Consider the following 19,735-nt stretch of genomic DNA (forward strand, 5'->3'; position numbering starts at 1 on the left):
GGCTGTGGAGCAGGACCACTGGAGCACGGGAAGGAGAAAATGAAGGAAAATGACCTCTGGAATCGATTTGCCATGGCCTGAAGTCAGGGCTAAAACTGAGCGCAATAAGGCTCCGCCGAGGCCGCTTGTAATTTTGTAAATCTATTCTTCTTTGAGAGAATGGAGGCACGGAAGCGAAATGGTGAAAAGCGAAACGATCATTAATGGCGTAATAGTCCGGCCGCTTGGAAATTCGGTGCCGGCCAAAGAGACGTCAGGAAGAAGAAAAAGACTATCCACACCTGAGGCACACCTGAGAGAGCAGCCGTGAGAAATGATCTGCGGCCTCGTGTGGCGTGTCGCTCACTCGGAGCCGGACGCGCGTGGCGGGACGTGTATTTACATGCATGTTTGGTGCCCGGCCCAGGGGCATAGCATCACTGGCTGCCCGCTCCCCCGCTGCGCCCGCTCCCCATTCTCTAGGGTGAGACATCACTCGGCGGGGGTCGGCAGCAATCTGATTCAGGAAGCGCCGTGGGGGGTGTTTGGGGTGGACGGGAGAGGGGGATGGATTACCCACAAGTCTCTGGGCCTGGCATATCCAGACTTAGGGCAGCCTGAATCAGCGGGGGGGACAGATCATACCCCCCTGCTGGCTGCTGCTTCAAATATAAAGCTAATGCTTGGCCACTCCAACTGGATGACAAACACATTATAGAAGAGAGGAGAGGGGGAGGAGGGGGAGGACAGTAATGGGCAGAGGGAGAGCAGCTCTACTTAAGTATGATCATGTCTTTGAAATAAATCGGAAACAAGCCAGCCAACTCCCCTGTTGTTAAGCTCCGCTGTTACCATGGCATTCTATGACCGTCACCAGCCATAGGTTACTTAGTTTCTATGGGTAACAGTCGTCACTTCACATGTACTGTGCCACTGAACCTACACATCTCGCCCACCGAATCTCAGCGGCTCACGAGACGAGCCTCCCAGCTCAAACACGAACGAGGCATCGAAACGTCCGCGCGCCGCTTCGCCTTTTCTACGGCAATGATTTCAATGATTCGGGGTCTGCAGAGATCTGAAGTGAAGAGATTTAGTTAGAGAGGGCTTAACAGAATAGCCCAAGGTCGAGCCCAAACTAATCAGGCTCCTCATTTCCCCGGACGGAGTAATGAAGTAGAACGCTGACCCCCGGCTGACCCTGGGAATCCGCTGCCGAAACACCGGCCTGGAGACCAATTAGCCAAAAGTAAACGGAAATATTAAAACGGGGCAGTCATTTATTAATAAATATGATCCGAGTCATACACGCATGCATGCGAAAAAAAGAAATAAAAGCTTCAGCTTCAAAGCTCCTTTATGTGAAAAGAATGGTTTTTGATGATTTTACACCAGCTGTCATAAAACCTTAAACCCTGCTGGATAATAAGCTTCTTTTTATTCAGATAAAAGATGAGGGTTGATCACAAACTGGTTAGCTCTTCCTAATTATCTCATGCACTTGGGCTTTTAATGATTTCCATGATTCAATTATTCCTAACTGAATTCCTGTCCTCAATCAATTAAAGCCACAGCCGCGCACTCATCCATCTTCCAATCAGGACATCGGGAATCCTTCCATCCATTCTCATTTGAGGAGAGAGTGGGTCAAACTAATTAACTGAGTTTGCATCCATCCATGTCTGCTCATCTTTTTCTAAATTGTCTAACATTCTGGTTACGTTTTACCGCCTTCCTCTTAAATGCGGCGAGGCGGCTAACCGTCGCATAGGGTGCGGTAATTCTAACGCTGAATTAATCCAGCGTAGAAAACATTGTGTCCTTCGCCACCCGGCTGGTTTCTGCGGCGTCTAATGTGAAGGTGCGTGACAGTGGCCGTCTGTCCGCCACATGAGTACGCACTGTTTGGCACCATCTGCTGAAACCTTGAGAATCACGAAGGAGAACCACTTAGCTCGCGATGATATTCGCGATAAACTAAACGCTAAAAAGTGCTAATGAAAATAAGCTAATCGTTCCAGCAAGACTGAAGGCACATCTTGAGGCGTCTCCGTTGCAGATCTGTTACAGAAAAGCAAAGGCATGTCTGACGGGTGAACGCAGCTCCATTTAGCCAGTTCACAGCTGAATTAAAGGAAGAAGAAGCAGCACAGAAATGGTTGCCAAGGTGCCCAGATAGTCATTTAACCCTCATTGGTTGAGAGGGAAGCCAAGGGCAGCGCAGCCTTTTCACATGCTGCTCTTTCCATCCCCATTATCTCCTCTGTCTCATCCCTGCTACTACCAATATGGTTGCCATGAAAGGGTTCAGCATTCTTTCAAATGAAAATACCAAACTGTGCTCTTTCTGCAAAGACGCACAGAATGGCGCTGAAGATTAGGCTTGATGTTTTATCGCCGCGGCGGCTTTCTCTTCAGCGAAAAATCATTTAACAGCAGTGCCAGCCGCAGAGCTGAGCAGCAGAGGTGCCTTGGTCACATTTAACACCGGGAGGGATCAAACACAAGTGTAAGCCTACAAGGCTGCGGCGGCCTTGTCCGAGCATCCCACTATGACGGACTCCGACTTCAATCTCATCACACTCAGCAGCGTCGTGTAACAGAGAAGCTTCAGACGTCTTCATTCAGAGGGCAGCCTCGGCTCTATCTTTCCTCAGAGCCTTCTTGTTTTGTTTTTTTGTTTTTTTTTTTCCGGACGCCGGTGAGTGTGCATTCTCTGGCACAATTTTCTATAGAGCTCCCCCTGGAGTAGCAGGGGAATGGCTATCACAACAATTACACTGACAGCTCTTTTCTAAAGTGCACTTGATTTATTTGATTTAGCCAAGATTAATGGCCCTCCCTCCAAGCGGTCCTGGCTGAGACGTGCAGGACACTGGCTTGTTCCTGCAGACGCACAGGTGTATGCTAGCACGGGTAATGGAATTGTGTGAGGAGGATGCACATATCCAAACACAAATGTATGTGCACACACAAATCCACTAACAAAAGCTTTGCTTGTAATTTTTATTTCTTTTTAATGTGTCCAGCTTCTACTAAAGTAGTATATTTATTAACATTAGGAATGCCAATATTAAAAGGAATCATTTCATGAATTAAAAGCCATGTTCCATATCTGCGTGCGTAATACACGACAAAATAAAAGTTTAAAGAGGAATCCAAACCACCACTGCAGCAATAACACTGAAATTCAATGTAAAAGATATTTTTCATTCATTCATAAAACATCGTAGGTAACACACGACCCAAACATCAAATATTGAGTTTTGTTTATGTTTGCTGGTTAAACACTTTATAAAGAGTTTTATTTTTTCAGGTCGTCTTTATTGACCCGTCAGAGTCAAGGATCAACTACTCAACAGCCAAAACATTAGAAAATGCCCCAAACTGGGTGTCATACTGCTGCACTTGTTTAAGGTCAGCGCCATGTCCTGGACACAAACCAGCAAATCTGAGGTTGATTTACTGCAATAAAAATTAGTACTTACAACAATCAGGCATAACATTATGACCACCTTCCTAATATTGTGTGGGTCTCCCTTGTGCCTCCAAAACTGTTGTGACTCATCAGAGAATGGACATAGGCCTTCTGAGGGTGTCCTGTGGTGTCTGGCAACAGAATGTTGTTAGTGAGGGGCTTTGGGTCCTCTGTGAATCATTCTACAGATACTTGATCAGTTTAGGGTTTAGGGAATTTGGAAGCCAGGTCAACACCTTGTGCTGTTTGTCATGTTTTTTTTTTTTTTTTTTGAGTTGTTCCTAAACAGTGTCTGTGTCAGGCTGCATCCTGCTGGGGATGGCTGTTGCCATCAAGGAGTGTCATTGCTATGGGGTGGGGGTGCCTGGTCTGGTCTAGGTGGGTGCTACATGTCTAAGTAACATCCACATGAATGCCAGGTACAAAGGTTTCCCAGCAGAACATTGTATTGTCACAAGATGGTCAATGTCATTTACTTCTCCTGTGAGTGGTCATAATGTTATGCCTGATAAGTGTATGTAAGTTAAAGGATTCCTAATTGGGAGTATCTATGAATGTTATGGTTGCTTGTCAGTGTGCTAGGAAAGAGAGACAGAGTTGTGCTGCCATGTGAGTCACCTGTCACACATTTAGTTGAGAGGTTTTTCAGGACTAAGTGTTGTTTAAAACTCAAGATGCAGACTTTTTTTTGTTTGTTTCAGTGGTGGTTTTTAAATTGATTTTATTTTAGTGTCGGCAGCTCATAACGTGTATTCATTATTCACATATGTATATTGCAATTAATTTTATGGTTGTATTTTTTTTAGTTCAAAAGCTGTATTCAGACACATTTGTTCCTACAGCCTCCTCCTGGAGACACCTTCCCCTCCACCATGAGCCAGGAAGTGCTACTTCTGGCTAGCCGGTCAACAGTTGCCAGGCCAGTGGTCCGGTACAGTCCAGTGCAGTTGGCACAGACACCTGCCCATCTGCCTGAGTTGACACTTCCGCTCCCACACCACTTGTCCAGGAGGACGAAATGTGCTGTGGTGTCCTGGCAAAGCTCCCTGAAATGTCAACCTGGCGTGACAAACCCATGCCGCCCCCCTTGGCCGTCACAGGCATGGTAGTGTGAGGCGCTGCCCTGGATCAGACAGGGAGCCAGAAACATGCCACGGTAACAACAACCGCTGATCGACTGCCGGGGCGCTACCATCTTGTCCAGTGTGGATAGAGCTTGTTCTGTTGGGTAGAGGATGACTGTTCTCATTACGGGCCTTGAACCCTACAAAACTTGGCTGTTCGCTGACTGATGGAGGGCAGATGGATAAAAATGAGACATCACGAGCAGAGAATGCATCTGGGAAACATGCTTGGACCGTTTGCTGAAGCACTCCCAGGTTTGAAATTGTTATGAATGAAACAAATTTGAACTTGGCGTCTCCTCTTCCAGACCAGAAACAATGGATGCAGGAGACAAATAACACGCAGAACATATTTCCTGTTGTACGAGCAGATGGTCTTGGGAGCGCGGTGAGGGTCTGATGTTGGCTGACTCCGTCCTGCAGCCCCCTCAGGGCAGCAACTGTGAGTGGTCATTAACACCAGGAGCAGGCCATGCCAGGAGAAAGGGGAGTCAAGCAGTAGTTAACAGCCACTATCCAGTTAAATCCTCCTCCTCTGTGCTAAACACCAACAACTACAGCATTCCTAGCGGTTGCCAAGGCTGTAAAAGCAGCACAACATGTAAGACCTTTAGAAAAAAATGACATTGTTTTGCAAGCACAAAGGAACGGAGTGGGGAGAGGTGTGTTTCTACTGAGCCGTGCCTCATCGCTCACTTTTGCTGAATCTAAGGTTACAGCCAGAGATGTCTGGCAGTTATCCATACAGAGTGAATCATGGCATGTGTGTGTATGTGTGTGTGTGTGTGTGTGTGTGTGTGCGCGGTGGAGCTGTGGACAGGTATGACAGGCTGACCTCCACGTGTTACCAGAGAGAGTGTGTGGCCCAGTGTTACCTGTCATAACACGGGCTGCCTAGAGCCCCGGAGCAGCAGCCTGACCAGGCCACTGGGCAGCCAGAAATAATGGAGACTGGCAAGAGGGCAACGAGGGGTCACACGGAGGGAGGGAGGGGGAGGCAGAGGAGGAGGGGGGACAGGGACATATGACAGGGGGACTTGCGGAAGCATGAAGGCAGAAGAGTGAGAAGGAAGGAGTAAAGAAAGATCAACTGTGGAGCAGGAGAACGATGAGGATAATGATGTGGGAGCAAGTGGGTCAATCAAGGAGCAAAGGGAGGAAGATAAAAGAGAGGAAGGTGGCTGCTGCTCCCTTTGCATATTACCTCACTGAGCTTCTGTAGAGAGATAAAAAAAATATGCATAAAGGCAGCGAGGAATGACAGGAGAAAATCTCATTCCTCAGTCACCACTGGACTCTAACAAAAAAAATAGAAAAAATAAGCCTCAGTTTTAACAAGGCAGACTGCCACGCATCACTTCCCATTTGTTTTGAAGCCCAGTTTATCTTTGAGAGCATGATATTGGAGAGCTCTCGAGGTGCAGCCACTCGCCTGCAGAGATGGAACAGCTGAATTCACTTAGGCAGGCTTGGCCAGCAATTAAAGTGCTGGATTAAGAGTGATTGCATTTTGTGTCCTGAGGAGGCGCTGCCTGCCATCTTGAGAGGTCTCATTAACATGGCCGCCGTAGGCTGTGCTGAGCACTGCCACAGGCAGTTAAAAAATAATGGAGACATTATCAACCTTAATGCCTTGTACCTGGAGTGGAGAAGATTTTATAATCACTATTGTGATGGGCCACAGGCTGCCAGTTGTGCGAAAGGGAAAGGTTGGATGAAGATAACCCTTTTTCTGACCAGACCCCTGTGTGTTTTTTTGATCAGCCACTGCACGTGGGGAGTCCGAGCAGCTGGATTTCATTAATTGAGTGCTGGCAGCGCTCTGCTCTGGCGGCAGGGGTGAGTCACAGTGGTGGGATTGGTCTCTCTCTCCCTGATATCATCTTCCAACCATAACTACAAATAATTATTCACTCAAATCCATTACCGGGGGTCAATCAAGTTCCCCAATCAGTTCTAAAGTCCAATTACTGGCGCCAAGGCTCTGTTCGCGCCTTCCTGCAGATGAAGGCCTAGCCCACAGGCTGCCCAGTAAATTACACATAGCAAACAGTGCAGTGTGCATGTGTGGGAGAGCGAGCCTCCTCAGGTGCGTAATAAAGCAGAGGTACATACTGGCCTCCCTGGGGCATTCTGACCGTACCATCTAGCAGACTTCACCAGGTTAAATAGAATTAGCCCATGCAATGAGATGCACTTCGAATACCAACTACGTCTCATCACTCTACAGGCTATAGAGCACGCAGCATGCACAGCACAGGCTGGCATTAACATCCATCTCAGCGGTTGATATAATAAGACATGTCGCCATAAGGGTCTTCTTATAAAGAGGCTGCACAGTGACCCATCAGAGCAGCATAATGAGTGAGGTGTTATATCTACAAGCATGTGCACACACACACACACACACACACTCTCAGGGCTTCACTGCAGCTCGCCAACCCCATTAGAGAGGGGCTCTTCGTATCGTTTTGTGGCTGTCTTGAAAGTGAGTCCCAGCCTGGAGGAAATGCTTCTCACACACTCATCCGTCACCACAGAGGGACAGCGGTGCAGTCAGCCGAGTCGGATTGGTCGGGTGGGCAACAAGGCAGGCAGCGTGTGTGGGTGCATGCGTGTGTTTGACAGGGGACGGATGGCTTGCATGCATGTACGAGTTGTGTAGGTGCCGAGCCGGACGGGTGTCCATGTGTGTAAGAAGAGCGGAGGAGGGTGGGCGAGTGTGATGTTATGCGCTTGTGTGCGAGGAGCAGAGCAAACATAGCAGGGACGGCGGAGGCTTTGTGGATCAGCAGCCCATGACCGGTTGTCACACTAGACACACACGGCTCCCAAATCAGCCTGCTGCCAGAGCCAGTCTGACATTTGCCTGTGTCAGGCTTCCCTCACACTGTGATCTGTCCAGAAAACAACCAAACTATAACGCTGATACAACCACTAAGAAGATGTCTGTCCATGCTACGATATGCCTGCTTTGTTTACTGACATTTGTAGCAGCCCTATTTTTCAGCATTCCAGACTTTGAGGTTTTGTAGGGGAGAAGCTGAGTTTTTCTGAACTGCGTTTACAACGGCACGAGGGCGCCGTTTAGTTTTATCCTGAACCAGGAAAGCATTTTGACTTCAGACTGCTGATACAAAGAACTGCTGTCAATATAATCCCCTTCCGTTAAACACGAAAAACCTCATCAAAGAGCCAGTCTCTGTCCTCTGCTTACATTCAAGAGATCCAGCAAAATGCTGAACACATGTGGTGGAGCCCTGTGTTTAGGCTAAGATGGCCGAACACGATCCGGCAGCATTTGAGTTAATCTTCCTTAGTGAAACCGCATGGTGTTGTTTACACTGGAGACAACTGTGTGTATACGTATATGCATGGCTTTGTGTATATGTGTCTGTGTGTGTGTGTGTGTGTGTGTGTGTGTGTGTGTGTGTGTGTGTGTGTGTGTGGAGAGCGTCCAGAGCTGCAGAACTCACTGTTCCCTTTTGCAAAGCCAGAGCAGTTACAGTGTGTATGTGTTTGTGTCAGCATGATGGAGGAGAAGGGTGTTACTCAGACCTAATGAATCCATCTGCATTCAAGGGGCATTCTTCCTCTCGTATGCAGGCGGGAGCAAACGAGCAGCGACCTGGGAGCCCGTCCAGCGGTTGGGGGGCTCAGACTCAATATTTCCAAAGCAGACTCGCAAGGACAAGCGCGGATTAGTATTGAAATCGCTCCATCTTTTCCCTTGACAAGCTATTTTCAAAGAGAGGTTTTTGTGGTTGAAAGCCATACGGTCGCACATCTCCTGCTCTGTACCAAGCTCCTTTCTGTTTTTCAGCGAGGACTGAGAATAGCCGAGGAGGGCTTGGTATACCGAGGGCTGGGACTTCAGTACAGCATGTGCTCCAGGAGAGTGGCAGCTGTTGATGTCCTCACCTCTGAGTGACCTGGCACCCTAGGCAACCTCAATGAAGAATGGATGGAGGGCAGGAGGCGGGGGCGATAAGAAGGGGAGGGCGGTTGGCACAGAGGGCCGAGTCATTAAGATAATGAATTCAGGGTGAGTGGTGTGTGGGAGACCTCTAGTGGTTGGAAAAGGTGCAAACTTGCAACTACGAGCGGTAGGTTTATTGTATCCATGACCTGGAGAAAGAAGCTTAGGCTTTGTTGGGCTTTTTTTTTTTTTTTAAAGTAAGAAAACCAAACAAATTTCCCAACTCAACAAGCTAACCCCTAATCTCGAAGACTGTATGACTTGACCGTTTGACCGAAGCACCCGCAGGTTTTTATTTCTTCCCATATTAAGCCTACATGTACATGAGTGCATGACTAGATCAGGTTTTTTATATTTTATTATTACTTTCACTTTATGGGTCTGTAGCACTTTTGCACAACATTGTTTACTTCTTAAACGGTTAATTTTCCTGGTGCAGTCCCTCGACTTCCCCTCGTTTCAATGAATACTGGACAAATCGTATTAACATACTGACAATCATGTAGTAGCGTAACTCATTATAATTAGGCAATCCAGAACAACAGCTTCAAAAGAAAGTTAATCAACATTTCAACATTTCTGACTCATTTTCTTTCAGTACTGATTACGTGGTTCACAGATTTTGTGGCTGCTGTTCTGGCTCGCTTTATATTAAACATCATGCTGCTTTATGTGCTGCCTTAACGCAAAAACACTGCAAATGTGAAAACATGAATTAGATTTTTCATTTTCGAGGCGTTCATCGTGCAGAAATGTTCCTAAACTGGCCGAATCCGGCTTCTCATGCGGGAGGATTTGCTGCTTCCGTCTGTTTTGTAGGATCATAAACTGAACTCACAAAACAAGCAAACTTCAGATATCAACTTGGGGTGAACTCGTTTTATGGATGATTAGCAGAGTAATTAATAATAACTATCAGATTAACAGTTAGCTGCAGTCCTGGTCTGCACTGACGACTATAATATCTGTAATTGGGAATCACTCTTTATTCCAGCACTGACACCGGAGTCCATTTCTTTATCCTGAATAGAGCAGCGTGTATCTTTTAAATTAATAAAGTAGCTGCACCGGAGTGATGAGTGTGCGGCTTCTCTTTGTCTCCAGGTCCCTGGCGGTGTGCGGGACCGCAGTGCATTACGGAGTTCATTCGGAAAATATTAAAGTGTGTTTTGCCTGAATTAGCAGCAACTGCGCGGCTGACTCATTCAGAGGACACCTGGCGCTGACATTTCTGGCTCCAGAGAGCAAAGAAGAAATTTCATTAAATCTTTGACAAATCTCAGGCCTAATATTCGTGGAGGTAACATTAATCACTCGGCCCTTTTTTTTCATATCGGGAGCAAACACAGAGAGAGGGAGAAAAGCTCGGACAACTGCACTGACAGATTTAATGTCACTCATTTATCCATTTTAGATAAATTCTTTAATATGATTCACCCAGAAACAAAATACTGCATTAAAAAATCATTTATAAAGTCTTGTTTGTATTCACAGGGAATTTTGTTATTAGAAAGTCAACGGCAGTCCAACCACAGAAATAAATGATGATAACAAATTCCATTTCCCCAAACCTGATCCTCATTAACACGTCTCTCTGGGTCACAAAGGGTGTGTATTATTGAGGAAGGTGAGCAAGAGAGCCAGTGGAAAATAACTTCTCAAACTATGGCACAAACAAGTCACGGCTTCACGGTTTAATGACCCCGTTTGTAAAAGTGAAGGGTATTGTACAAACTATTCTTCGATTGTGACAACATGACCTTTACACATCTCATTAAAGCTGTTCACGACAGTCTGTGGCGTTCCTGTCCGAGAACACGATCCCAGTATTTGTCACCGTTAGCGTAATATTTCAGATCTCACAGCACAAATGAAATGTTTCACTCTGCCAAATGTGAGTGTGTCTTGAAGCCGTGGATGAGAAGTGGCGACTGTCAGCACTCCCCCAGCTCTCGTGATTTGAATTAAAGCATTCAGAAAGTGAAGTCTCTGCACACCGCCGACTTAAATCTCAGGTATCTTGAATCTAAAGTGAAGTGTTAAAAAGAGCAAGACGGCTTCTTTTTGTGCAAACTACAAGAGTCAAGGTCACGAATGCTGAGCTTTTCTTGTCACTGAGTGGCCCTGGTCAGCCACGAGGCACTCATCCTTCTCATAAAGAGCAGTCCCGGTGATTATTACAAAGATGCTGATGAGGAGAAGGCTTTGAGAAGCAGGTCAGCGGCCAGGCCTGGAGAGATGACTCCTTTGGTGACCTTCTCCTCGAGGTGGGGTAGAGCCCCTCTGACACTGGGGTGATTTTGGAAATGTCTGACGACGCTCTCCTGGATCAAACTCCACATCCAAACCTTCTGCTGGGCCGTCCGCCGGCCCTGCAGCTCCCCGCTGGCCAACATGGCGTCCCGGTACGACACCATCTTGGCCCAGACCTCCGGAATGCCTTCAAAGGTGTATGAAGAGGCGCGCACCACCTGAGGATGGAGTTGGGGGGGGGGGATGCATGTGTGAATTTGAATCGGCTCTTTATTTTGCAACCAGGTGGCAGTCTGGACAATTTGATCGTTTGGCCTGAAGAGGTCAAAGGCACAGCAACCTGGCCTTCATATTTTATTCAGTATGGAAATTGTATTTGTTATACATGCTCATGTCTCATGTTTAGGATTCTGCATGGAATGACACGTCCTCATTTAAGCCACGTTCAAACTCATGCACAAATGCTACAGATGGTGAGTTGATGAGATGCAGCAAATTCGAGCAATTGGCCCCTGGGACATTTTCCCTACAAAATGCACTATTTATAATAATTTTTTAAACCAAATAAAAAGTAATTACTCTCAAAGCCAAAAGCTAAAAAACCTGAGGACCTTAGCTGCATGTCTAAGTTTTGTTGCATAAAGGCGAGGGAAATATAGTGGTACAAAATTATTATTATTATTATTATTCCAGCTTTAAAGTGAAGTGTTGAGCCAACACGTTCACATCGGCGTTTCACTGGTTAATGTGCACTGCCTCGACAGGAAGCCGTCATGTCACCAAACAAACCGCGAGCATTCGCCTCCCCTGTTCACGAAAGCAATCTGGGGATGAATGTCACTTATGGGTTTAGTACTTCAACAAGTGACTTCAACACGTCTCTCTTCACAGCTTACTGCACATTCAGGAACACATGATGAAATTCAGGGTAACATTCGGTTTCAAAGCACCAAACAGAAGTAGAAGGGCTTCTCACTTACAGCAACACAAAGAAGCAGAAGCGTTCAGTCTTTTCAGACGTACATTCAACATAAATGAAAGGGCCTATTTAAAAGTTAAGCTTCTATTTTTTTTTTTAGCACTTAATTAAACTAGTGGATAAAGAGAAGAGGGTTGGTTTGGAAGAGGAAAGACTACAGTGTTGATGTAAAATAAACCCCACAGATGGGAGATAATTTGACAGCTCAAGCTGAATACGGCAGCCTGGTAAATCTTGGATGCCTGCGATCAACAACGACCAATTATAAATCCTTTAATTACATCATTTAGTGAATCATTTTACAAGGACTGGATTTTAGTCTGATGCAAAAACAGGAAATCAAATGTTGTGTAACAAACTACACTGCATATTCTCAAATTATCTTTTTTTAAAGGACCAGTAAAAATAAAAATTAAAAAACAAACATATAACTAATAGATTTAGTTGTATTTTTCTCAATCCACCCAAACAGGTGAGAGGAATTTAGTATTGATCTAAAGATAATCTTAGTGTGCCTCCTCCATCTTGATAACCCACAGACCTTGACTGTGTTTTTGCTGCTTTCTCTCAGCAGATTAGTCCTTTTAAAAATCATAATCACAGACACAGATAGATAAGTAAATGAGAAAATATGAATGAACCTAACAACCACTTCCTTAACACTAGGGATCATAGAAAGCTGCAATCTCAGGGGGGTCTATTGCGGTGTTTCGGTTTGGTTTGAATATCTTTACACCACTAACTTTTACTATCATTGCTGGCCTTTCCTCTTCTTCTTTTTTTTTTTTTATTTACACAGGGTCAGCCAGCTATGAGATGAAGAGCTGCAGGATAAAAGTAATTTCACAAAAAAGGCCAAAACGCTTTATTAAAATTAAGTTTGTTTTGCTGCGCTCTGAACTACAGTATTAAAATAAATAAAGCAAATAAAGCAGGAGCGAAATGTTGGAGATCATCACTTTAATAAATTTTGTTCTTACGGGCCGAGTTATAATTTCTATGACCTGTAACTTTACTTAAATGCGTAAAATTGCACGACTGCCGCTTTAAGAAGAAGACATCGGCAGAGGAACTTTAACATTGCTCAAGGTTAACCTGAATATCGGTAAAAATGTTTTACTAGCTGAGATGAATCATTTAAGGGTCAGGATCAAGATATAGAAAGATATAGAAAATGAATCCGCAACTATGATGGCAGTCAATTAATACCTCCTGAACCTTTTACAAGGTTTGATCTTCTTCATTATCAAATAATCCTCTTTGGGTTTTGATTCATATGTTGGATAATAAAAGTTGTTACTGGTAAATGTTTTAATTCTTAGTAAAATTAGTTCAACATCTGCTCTCGCATATCTCACACAAAATCCATACATCATTTGTGTTATGATTTCAATGCTTGTTATGATTTCAGTGCTTTCATGCAAAGCGAGGTAGACAGTAAAAGGCAGAGTAACGCAGACTACAGAGTAAATGATAGATTGTAGCAGCGCCGGCCAAACAGACAGACACGAATGTGCACAAGAAAGCCAAGGTAAGGACGAATAAAAGTGGTGGTGGTGGTGGTGGTGGTGGGGGGGGGGTTATTTGAATGTGCAGCCTTCTAATCAGCGAAATGTATGACGCAGCAGCCGAGCAGTCACAGAGGCAGGAGTGAGAGGTAGGGGTGGTAGGTGGGGGTGTTTCCTGGCAGCTTGCCCGGTGGGCAGATGCTGCACTGGGTTGGGAAAACAAAGGGACAAGGCCAGGCAGGCAAGTGGGTGAGACACTGCAGTACTGAAACCATGATGGTATGACGACACCGTCATCCTCCCCCAACTGGGTCAGCTGACCTCTCAGTGGGATGGCGTGTTGGGTCCATAAAGCAACACTACTTCTGCTGCAGCTACCCACTAGGTCAAACATCCAACACTTGTCAAGTAGCTTTTGGATTTTTTTTTTTTTAAATGCCTACCTCTTTTTATTGTTAGTAGCTCACTATAGTGCAGATACTCACATAACCACCGCAGTTATCTTACACAACATACCTTGGGGTTCCAGGACTTGGAGCTTCTCCGGAGCAGCTTGAGTGCGCTGGTGTATTCGGTCTGGATCCTCCTGGCCGGCACCAGCAGGTCTCCGTCTGACTTTGTCACCACCACCAAGTCGGCCCTCTCGATGATGCCCCTCTTGATACCCTGGACGGAGATTTTGGCATTTGATAAGAGGGTGACTAAAGGTAAAAAATACATCCGGCATCAAGAGGCCTAATCTCCTGAAGAATCTGTGTACAAAGTCATCGCATCTACCCTGCCATCTTGGATTAAACGGGTCAGACCACCTTCCTAACATTGTGTAGGTCTCCCTTGTGCCTCCAAAACAGTTGTGGCTCATTAGAGAATGGACATGGGCCTTCTGAGGGTGTCCTGTGTTGTCTGGTAACAGAACATTGGGATCTAGTGAATATGGAGGCCAGGTCAACACCTTGTGCTGTTCTTCATGTTTTTTGAGTTGTTCCTAAACCGTTTTTGTGTGTGTGTATCTGTGTCAGGCTGCATCCTGCTGGGGATGGCAGCTGTCATCAAGGAGTGTCATTGCTAGAGGAAGAGCTCACATTACACTTGTCCTCTCTGGTCTCTGCTGGTTACCTGTGAGTTTTAGATCTACTGTCAGTTTTTAAAGCCTTGGGTGCTCCTATGAGCCTGATCACTGATTGAGATCCTCCAGCAAGCAAACTCCTGGTCTATTAAATCTCTTCTTTAGGTAGTAAGTAACGACACACCAAACGAACTTTAAAGAACTTACAGCAACGCAGGTTACAGCACATTGTCTGTGTCTTAGCCAAAACGCTGCACTTGAACACACTGCAAAGACTACAGGCACATATGTTCAATATAAATAAAGTTATTATTGTTATTAATGTGTACTTTTTCTGTAATTAAGTCCTAACGAAGATCTTACACTAGTTTTAGAAACATCTGATCTATGCAGTTGGGAATACTTGACTTTTAATAGCACAATGTTTATTCAGTTTACTTACTGGAAGACATTTAATCGTCAGTAGCCTTTCTCATGTTTCTATGTGTTTCCAGGGCAGAAACGCTCATTATAATTAAAACAAATACCACCTCAGCTACCTACTGTCCCACCATAATCACCATAATATTAATCATAATGAGCGCGGCTAATGAAGCAATTAATTCTGCTAATTAATACACTGATTAGCATATTGTTTTTGTCAGCATGTTTATCTTCGCAAAAAATTAAAGGAGGGATCTTTTCACTTTAAAATGTAATATATGTACTAGACATATAGACATACAGATATATATCTAAAAGTCATAGAAATATATACATTATTATTTGTACATTTACATTATTTATTTCAGTTTATCTACTTTATAAAACTAGTTAATTAAATTAATTTTTAAATGCTTAAACAATATTTTAGAGAGATGGTTTTGAAAGATTTGTTTATGGCGTCTTCCTCTCATGTTATTTTTCACATGACTGATACGGCACCAACAGCGGCAAACTAACTTGGAGTAACGTGGAAATTATGTACCAACTTCCTAACATTTTATTTAATATTATAATATTCAACCTGAATAAAAGAAAACTAACATATGAACCACTTTGTTCCAGATAAATCAAGGTCTGACACTGACAGGGGGCTTAATGTAGCTGATGTTTTTCACTGACCTGGAGTTCATCGCCCCCTGCTGGTGGAATCAGCAGCACAAACATGTCCACCATGTCCGCCACCGCAAACTCTGACTGGCCAACACCTGGAAAGAAGAAGATATAGTTCAACTGCTGCACGACAACAGTGATGCGGACTCTTTTAGAAAATCATACCCTATATCTAAAAAAGTTAATCCACAACATAAACCCCCACAAGTCTGAATGTTCTGTCTTAAATGTCTGAAAGTTCGCCATCAACAGGTTAAATATGAAGTGTTGGAAGATTTTTCCACTTAGAGTAAAAATATCACTGGTCAGAACTTGTTCAGCAGTTCTAAAATGCCTTTGAATAATTATGAGTTTTCACAAACTTCAGATTCCTCACAGTGAATACATTTTATTCTTGAGGTGCAAAGCAGGTGCTGATGAATGGAGCCGAGTATCAGACCTCACACTGACCAAATTATGTTTGTAAAACTGAGTACTGGCAGTTATGTACAACAAACGCTTGCAGAAACTGTTACTCAAAAATGAAAATGGGAAAACTTAACATTGATGGATTCACGTTTGACAGAAGAATAAACATTTTGCATGAATATGGAACCCAACTGAGGGAAATCAAGAAAAGGATCCACTAAGCTGAGCTTCCAGTTTTTCTGTTTTAGACAGAAATAATTAACTGCAAAGACATTAATTTAAGTACTGTCTGAAATTTTATATTTAAAAATGTATAAACTACATTAAAACACTAAAAATCATCTAAAATCATCTTTCAGCATACAAAAAAAAACAGTATTGTAGCTGTGCGTGAAAATATAGGTTCAGTTGAAAATTGTCTTACCTACTGTCTCTACGAGGACGACGTCATATCCCGCCCCCTCACAGAGAACGACGGCCTCGTTGGTTGTTCTTGTGACACCGCCAAGAGTTCCTGAGGTCGGTGACGGCCTGATAAAAGCGTTCATGTCTCTTGAGAGCTCAGTCATACGGGTCTTATCACCCATCAGAGACCCTGAAATTAAAAGGTCAATTTATGCCATGATTTCAACGTACAGCAGTGCTCACTGATTTCAGCCTATATAAAACATAGAAAATAAATTTTAATTTGTTTGAACAAATAAAATCTTTATATATTACACAACCATTCCACAGATAGACAGTAAAGACTGACAACATTTCCTCTGTATCACATTTACAGTGAGGGTCTGTTTAAAGTGTTACCTCCTGTAGTGCAGGAGGACGGGTCCACAGCCAGAACTGCCACTTTATGTCCACGTCCCGTCAACATCTTTCCCACCACCTCGATGAAGGACGACTTCCCTGCTCCAGGGGGACCGGACAGACCTGAGGCATCAACAGAGTCAACAAATCAGCAACAAAATGCACCAGGAGCTAATGTCTACAACTTAAATTATTACATGTAGACATCAAACTTAAACACATGATGAAAAAGTTATCCTAAAAATAGTTTAACAATATCATTGGCATATTATGTGTGTTAAAGACGTGTGTGATTCAATTCAATTTCAATTCAATTTTATTTATATAGCGTCAATAACAATACAAATCGTCTCAAGACGCTTTACAAAACCCGGCCTGAAACCCCCAGAGCAAGCCTGAAGGCGATGGTGGAAAGGAAAAACTCCCTTTTAATAGGAAGACCTTGAGCAGAACCCAGCTCATATGGAGGGACCCATCTGCCTAAGGCCAGCCGGGTACAGACAGAAGAAAGAGTGTTTTTTTGTAGACAGATGTTAACAAAATTAGAAAAAAATATGAACTTCAGCAGCTAAAAAAAGACAGAACAGTAGCTTAATAGTTTTAAGGAAGTTATCAGTAGCTCTTGCCAATGTGCATTTCAGCATGAAATATCCAATTACCAACTTAAAGTCGTGTGCAAACGCTTCACTTTTGAGATAAATTTTTAAAAATGTTCCTGCTCCCGTAAACGGCCCCGTGTCTAGAGTTTGCTGTGCTCACAGTGAGCATGAAGGTATTATAGCATCATGTTATAACTGTACTTGGGGGAGACAGGGTCCATATATAATGTAGGACACAGGTAGCAGATGGGAATAGCTGCTTTTCCACTACAGGAACTTTTCCAGGGAATCAAGAACTTCTTTTGAGGAACTCACATTTCAGGGATTTTTGGGGTGGGAAAGCATTTTATAACCAGCAGTTTTAAGAACTGTATGAACGTTTTTTAGTTTGTCCACTGTGCCTCACCACAACAAGAAGCTACAGACGAAAAATAGATGGGCCGATGCCACAGACCAGACCTTATTAAGTATTTAGAGGAAAAACATCCAGCAGGAATTTAAGACGGTGATCTACCTTGTGTTTACCTTTAGACCATCTGAAAATGCAGATAATAAAGGAATTGAAAGAATCTTTAGTTTTTTAGAAAGCTGTAGAAGATGTTGTATTTCTGGCACAACTTCACCTGCTACCAAGGTGCATGGAGAAAAAGAAAATGTAAAAAAGGTCAAGACTACAGCAGCACTTGTAGTAAATCTTCTTTGAAAGTTCCCAGACATTAAGTCCCTGGATTATTGGTGCAAAAGTGCCAAATACCCACATTCTGCCCTGGATAAGTAGTCAATATCTTTTACAGATTCTATGGTATTAGTTTCTAAACCTCTATGAAGCAGTGTCATATTAACTTCATTTGTATACAGCTGTCACCCAGTTTACACTCATTCACACACACTGATTGGCAGTGAGCTCTCATGTGAGGTCCTGGTGCAAACATTAGAAGTAAACTTTAACAGCTGCCGACCAGCCGTCTCACTTCCATGTCCATTCACAAATCTCCATTCAGATCCTCCGTTCACACTAAGCACGCTCTCCTAGACCTAACCACACACCTACTCTGAAGGCCACTGGCTTCCCTCCGTTGCGGCCCTCCTGCTCCCTCCTGTAAGCCAGCACTCTCTGCAGCAGCACCTGGGCCAGCTCCTTTTTCCTGGGATGCTGCGTCTCCACCAGGGTGATGGACTCTGCCAGAGACGCCCGCTGTCCTCCGACCAGTCCATCATACAGCTTATTCAACAGTCTCTGCTCAGGCCCGCTCAGGTCCTGTATGTGTTGGGGGACGGCTGTGCTCACACCCCTCCTGTGCTGGCAGCTGAGACCCAGGATGGTGGTGCGCCGGTAACAAGGGAAGGACCCAGTGAAGACCCTTTGATGAAGGCAGCATGTCCGGGGGACAGGGCGGACAGTGAATGAGGAGGGAAGGGAAGAGATGTGGCGGAGGAGTGAGACACCAAACCGTCCCATTTTATAGCAGCGTCTAGAAGGATAAACATGATTAAAATGAGTTGGTTTTTACTCATAAACGTGAGATAAAGAGTAAAAAGAAAACTGACAAGCCTGAATAGAATATATATATATTTATTTTTTTTTTCACTTCCAGGTCGTTAATGTATCACCAGCTTTGAAACATGCACAGTTAGCTGCTACACGGCTAAATGCAAAGTTACAACAGTAACAGTTGACGTTTTAACGTAAGCCCACCTGACGTTAGGCTCAGGTTCGTCTTGCTAACGTTAGCAAGTAACTTACTCTGACTCTTAACACGGTTGTCAAATTAACTGTTAACAGTTAGGACAAAACAACAAGGTCTGACTTACGCTGACCTCCTTACGAGCTGCACGGGGGTGTTACAGGTTACATACATAGGTTACATAGGACCGTTGTTTCATTCATTTACTTCCGGTTCCGGTGACGTACGGCACCGCCCACCACAGTACTTCCTTCCGTCGATTCGTTTTAAAAAAATAAAACATAAATAAAATATATATGTATGAAAAAAAAATTATAGAAAGCATAAAAAAATCCATACTACCAAGTATCGCTTACGAAAAATAAAAAAAATGATTAATTAAATGAAAATGTAAAGATGTAGTAGACACTTCTAACCACAAGGTGGCAGCAGAGGACAACATTCACGTCCCATGTAAAACCAAAGGGAGTTTATTTTATTTTTTATTTTATTTACATTTTTAGCTGTTTATACACGCTTCGATGTTTTGATTTCCAGATTAAGTGTGGTCTGTTTCTTTATGTATATATCTCATTAAAAAAAAATGCATTTTTTTGGAGTTACCTGACAGTACTGACAGCACATTACAGCACATCTTCCATTTTGAATTCCTAATTGCAAAGACTTGTTAATCCTCACTATCTGATTGATAAAAAAAATTAAGTCATCAAGAAAATAAAATTAGTTGGGCACTTGGACAAATATTTAGTACCGCCATGGGACTGGACATCGAATACGA

At 43.8% G+C, this 19,735-nt stretch overlaps 1 protein-coding gene across 2 annotated transcripts; it reads right to left on the reverse strand.

The window, feature by feature from the left end:
* Window positions 1–9,761: 9,761 nt before the first annotated feature.
* Window positions 9,762–19,106, reverse strand: mmaa (metabolism of cobalamin associated A). 2 transcript variants are annotated; one of them, XM_084554519.1, is made up of 7 exons: window positions 19,085–19,106; window positions 18,320–18,744; window positions 16,674–16,796; window positions 16,294–16,464; window positions 15,471–15,556; window positions 13,817–13,966; window positions 9,762–11,031 (listed from the first exon to the last, which is right to left on the reverse strand). In XM_084554519.1, exons 2-7 carry the CDS (start codon window positions 18,729–18,731, stop codon window positions 10,738–10,740), a joined length of 1,236 nt encoding a protein of 411 aa, XP_084410645.1. In that variant the 5' UTR covers window positions 18,732–18,744; window positions 19,085–19,106; the 3' UTR covers window positions 9,762–10,737. The 2 variants fall into 2 exon arrangements, with proteins under 2 accessions (XP_084410645.1, XP_084410644.1); XM_084554518.1 differs by having other exon boundaries at window positions 18,969–19,087.
* Window positions 19,107–19,735: the final 629 nt, after the last annotated feature.

The sequence above is a fragment of the Chelon labrosus genome (genome assembly GCF_963514085.1).
Source record: "Chelon labrosus genome assembly, chromosome: 2".
Lineage (NCBI taxonomy): Eukaryota > Metazoa > Chordata > Actinopteri > Mugiliformes > Mugilidae > Chelon > Chelon labrosus.

Excerpts from the sequence above, each read along its gene's own strand:
- mmaa (XM_084554519.1), bottom strand. The coding sequence starts at position 18,731 with ATGGGACGGTTTGGTGTCTCACTCCTCCGCCACATCTCTTCCCTTCCC. Across the intron at positions 16,797-18,319 it reads GCCAGTGGCCTTCAGAGTAG|GTCTGTCCGGTCCCCCTGGA; the intron begins GTGTGTGGTTAG and ends TTGATGCCTCAG. Across the intron at positions 13,967-15,470 it reads CAGGGGGCGATGAACTCCAG|GGTATCAAGAGGGGCATCAT; the intron begins GTCAGTGAAAAA and ends ATCTCCGTCCAG.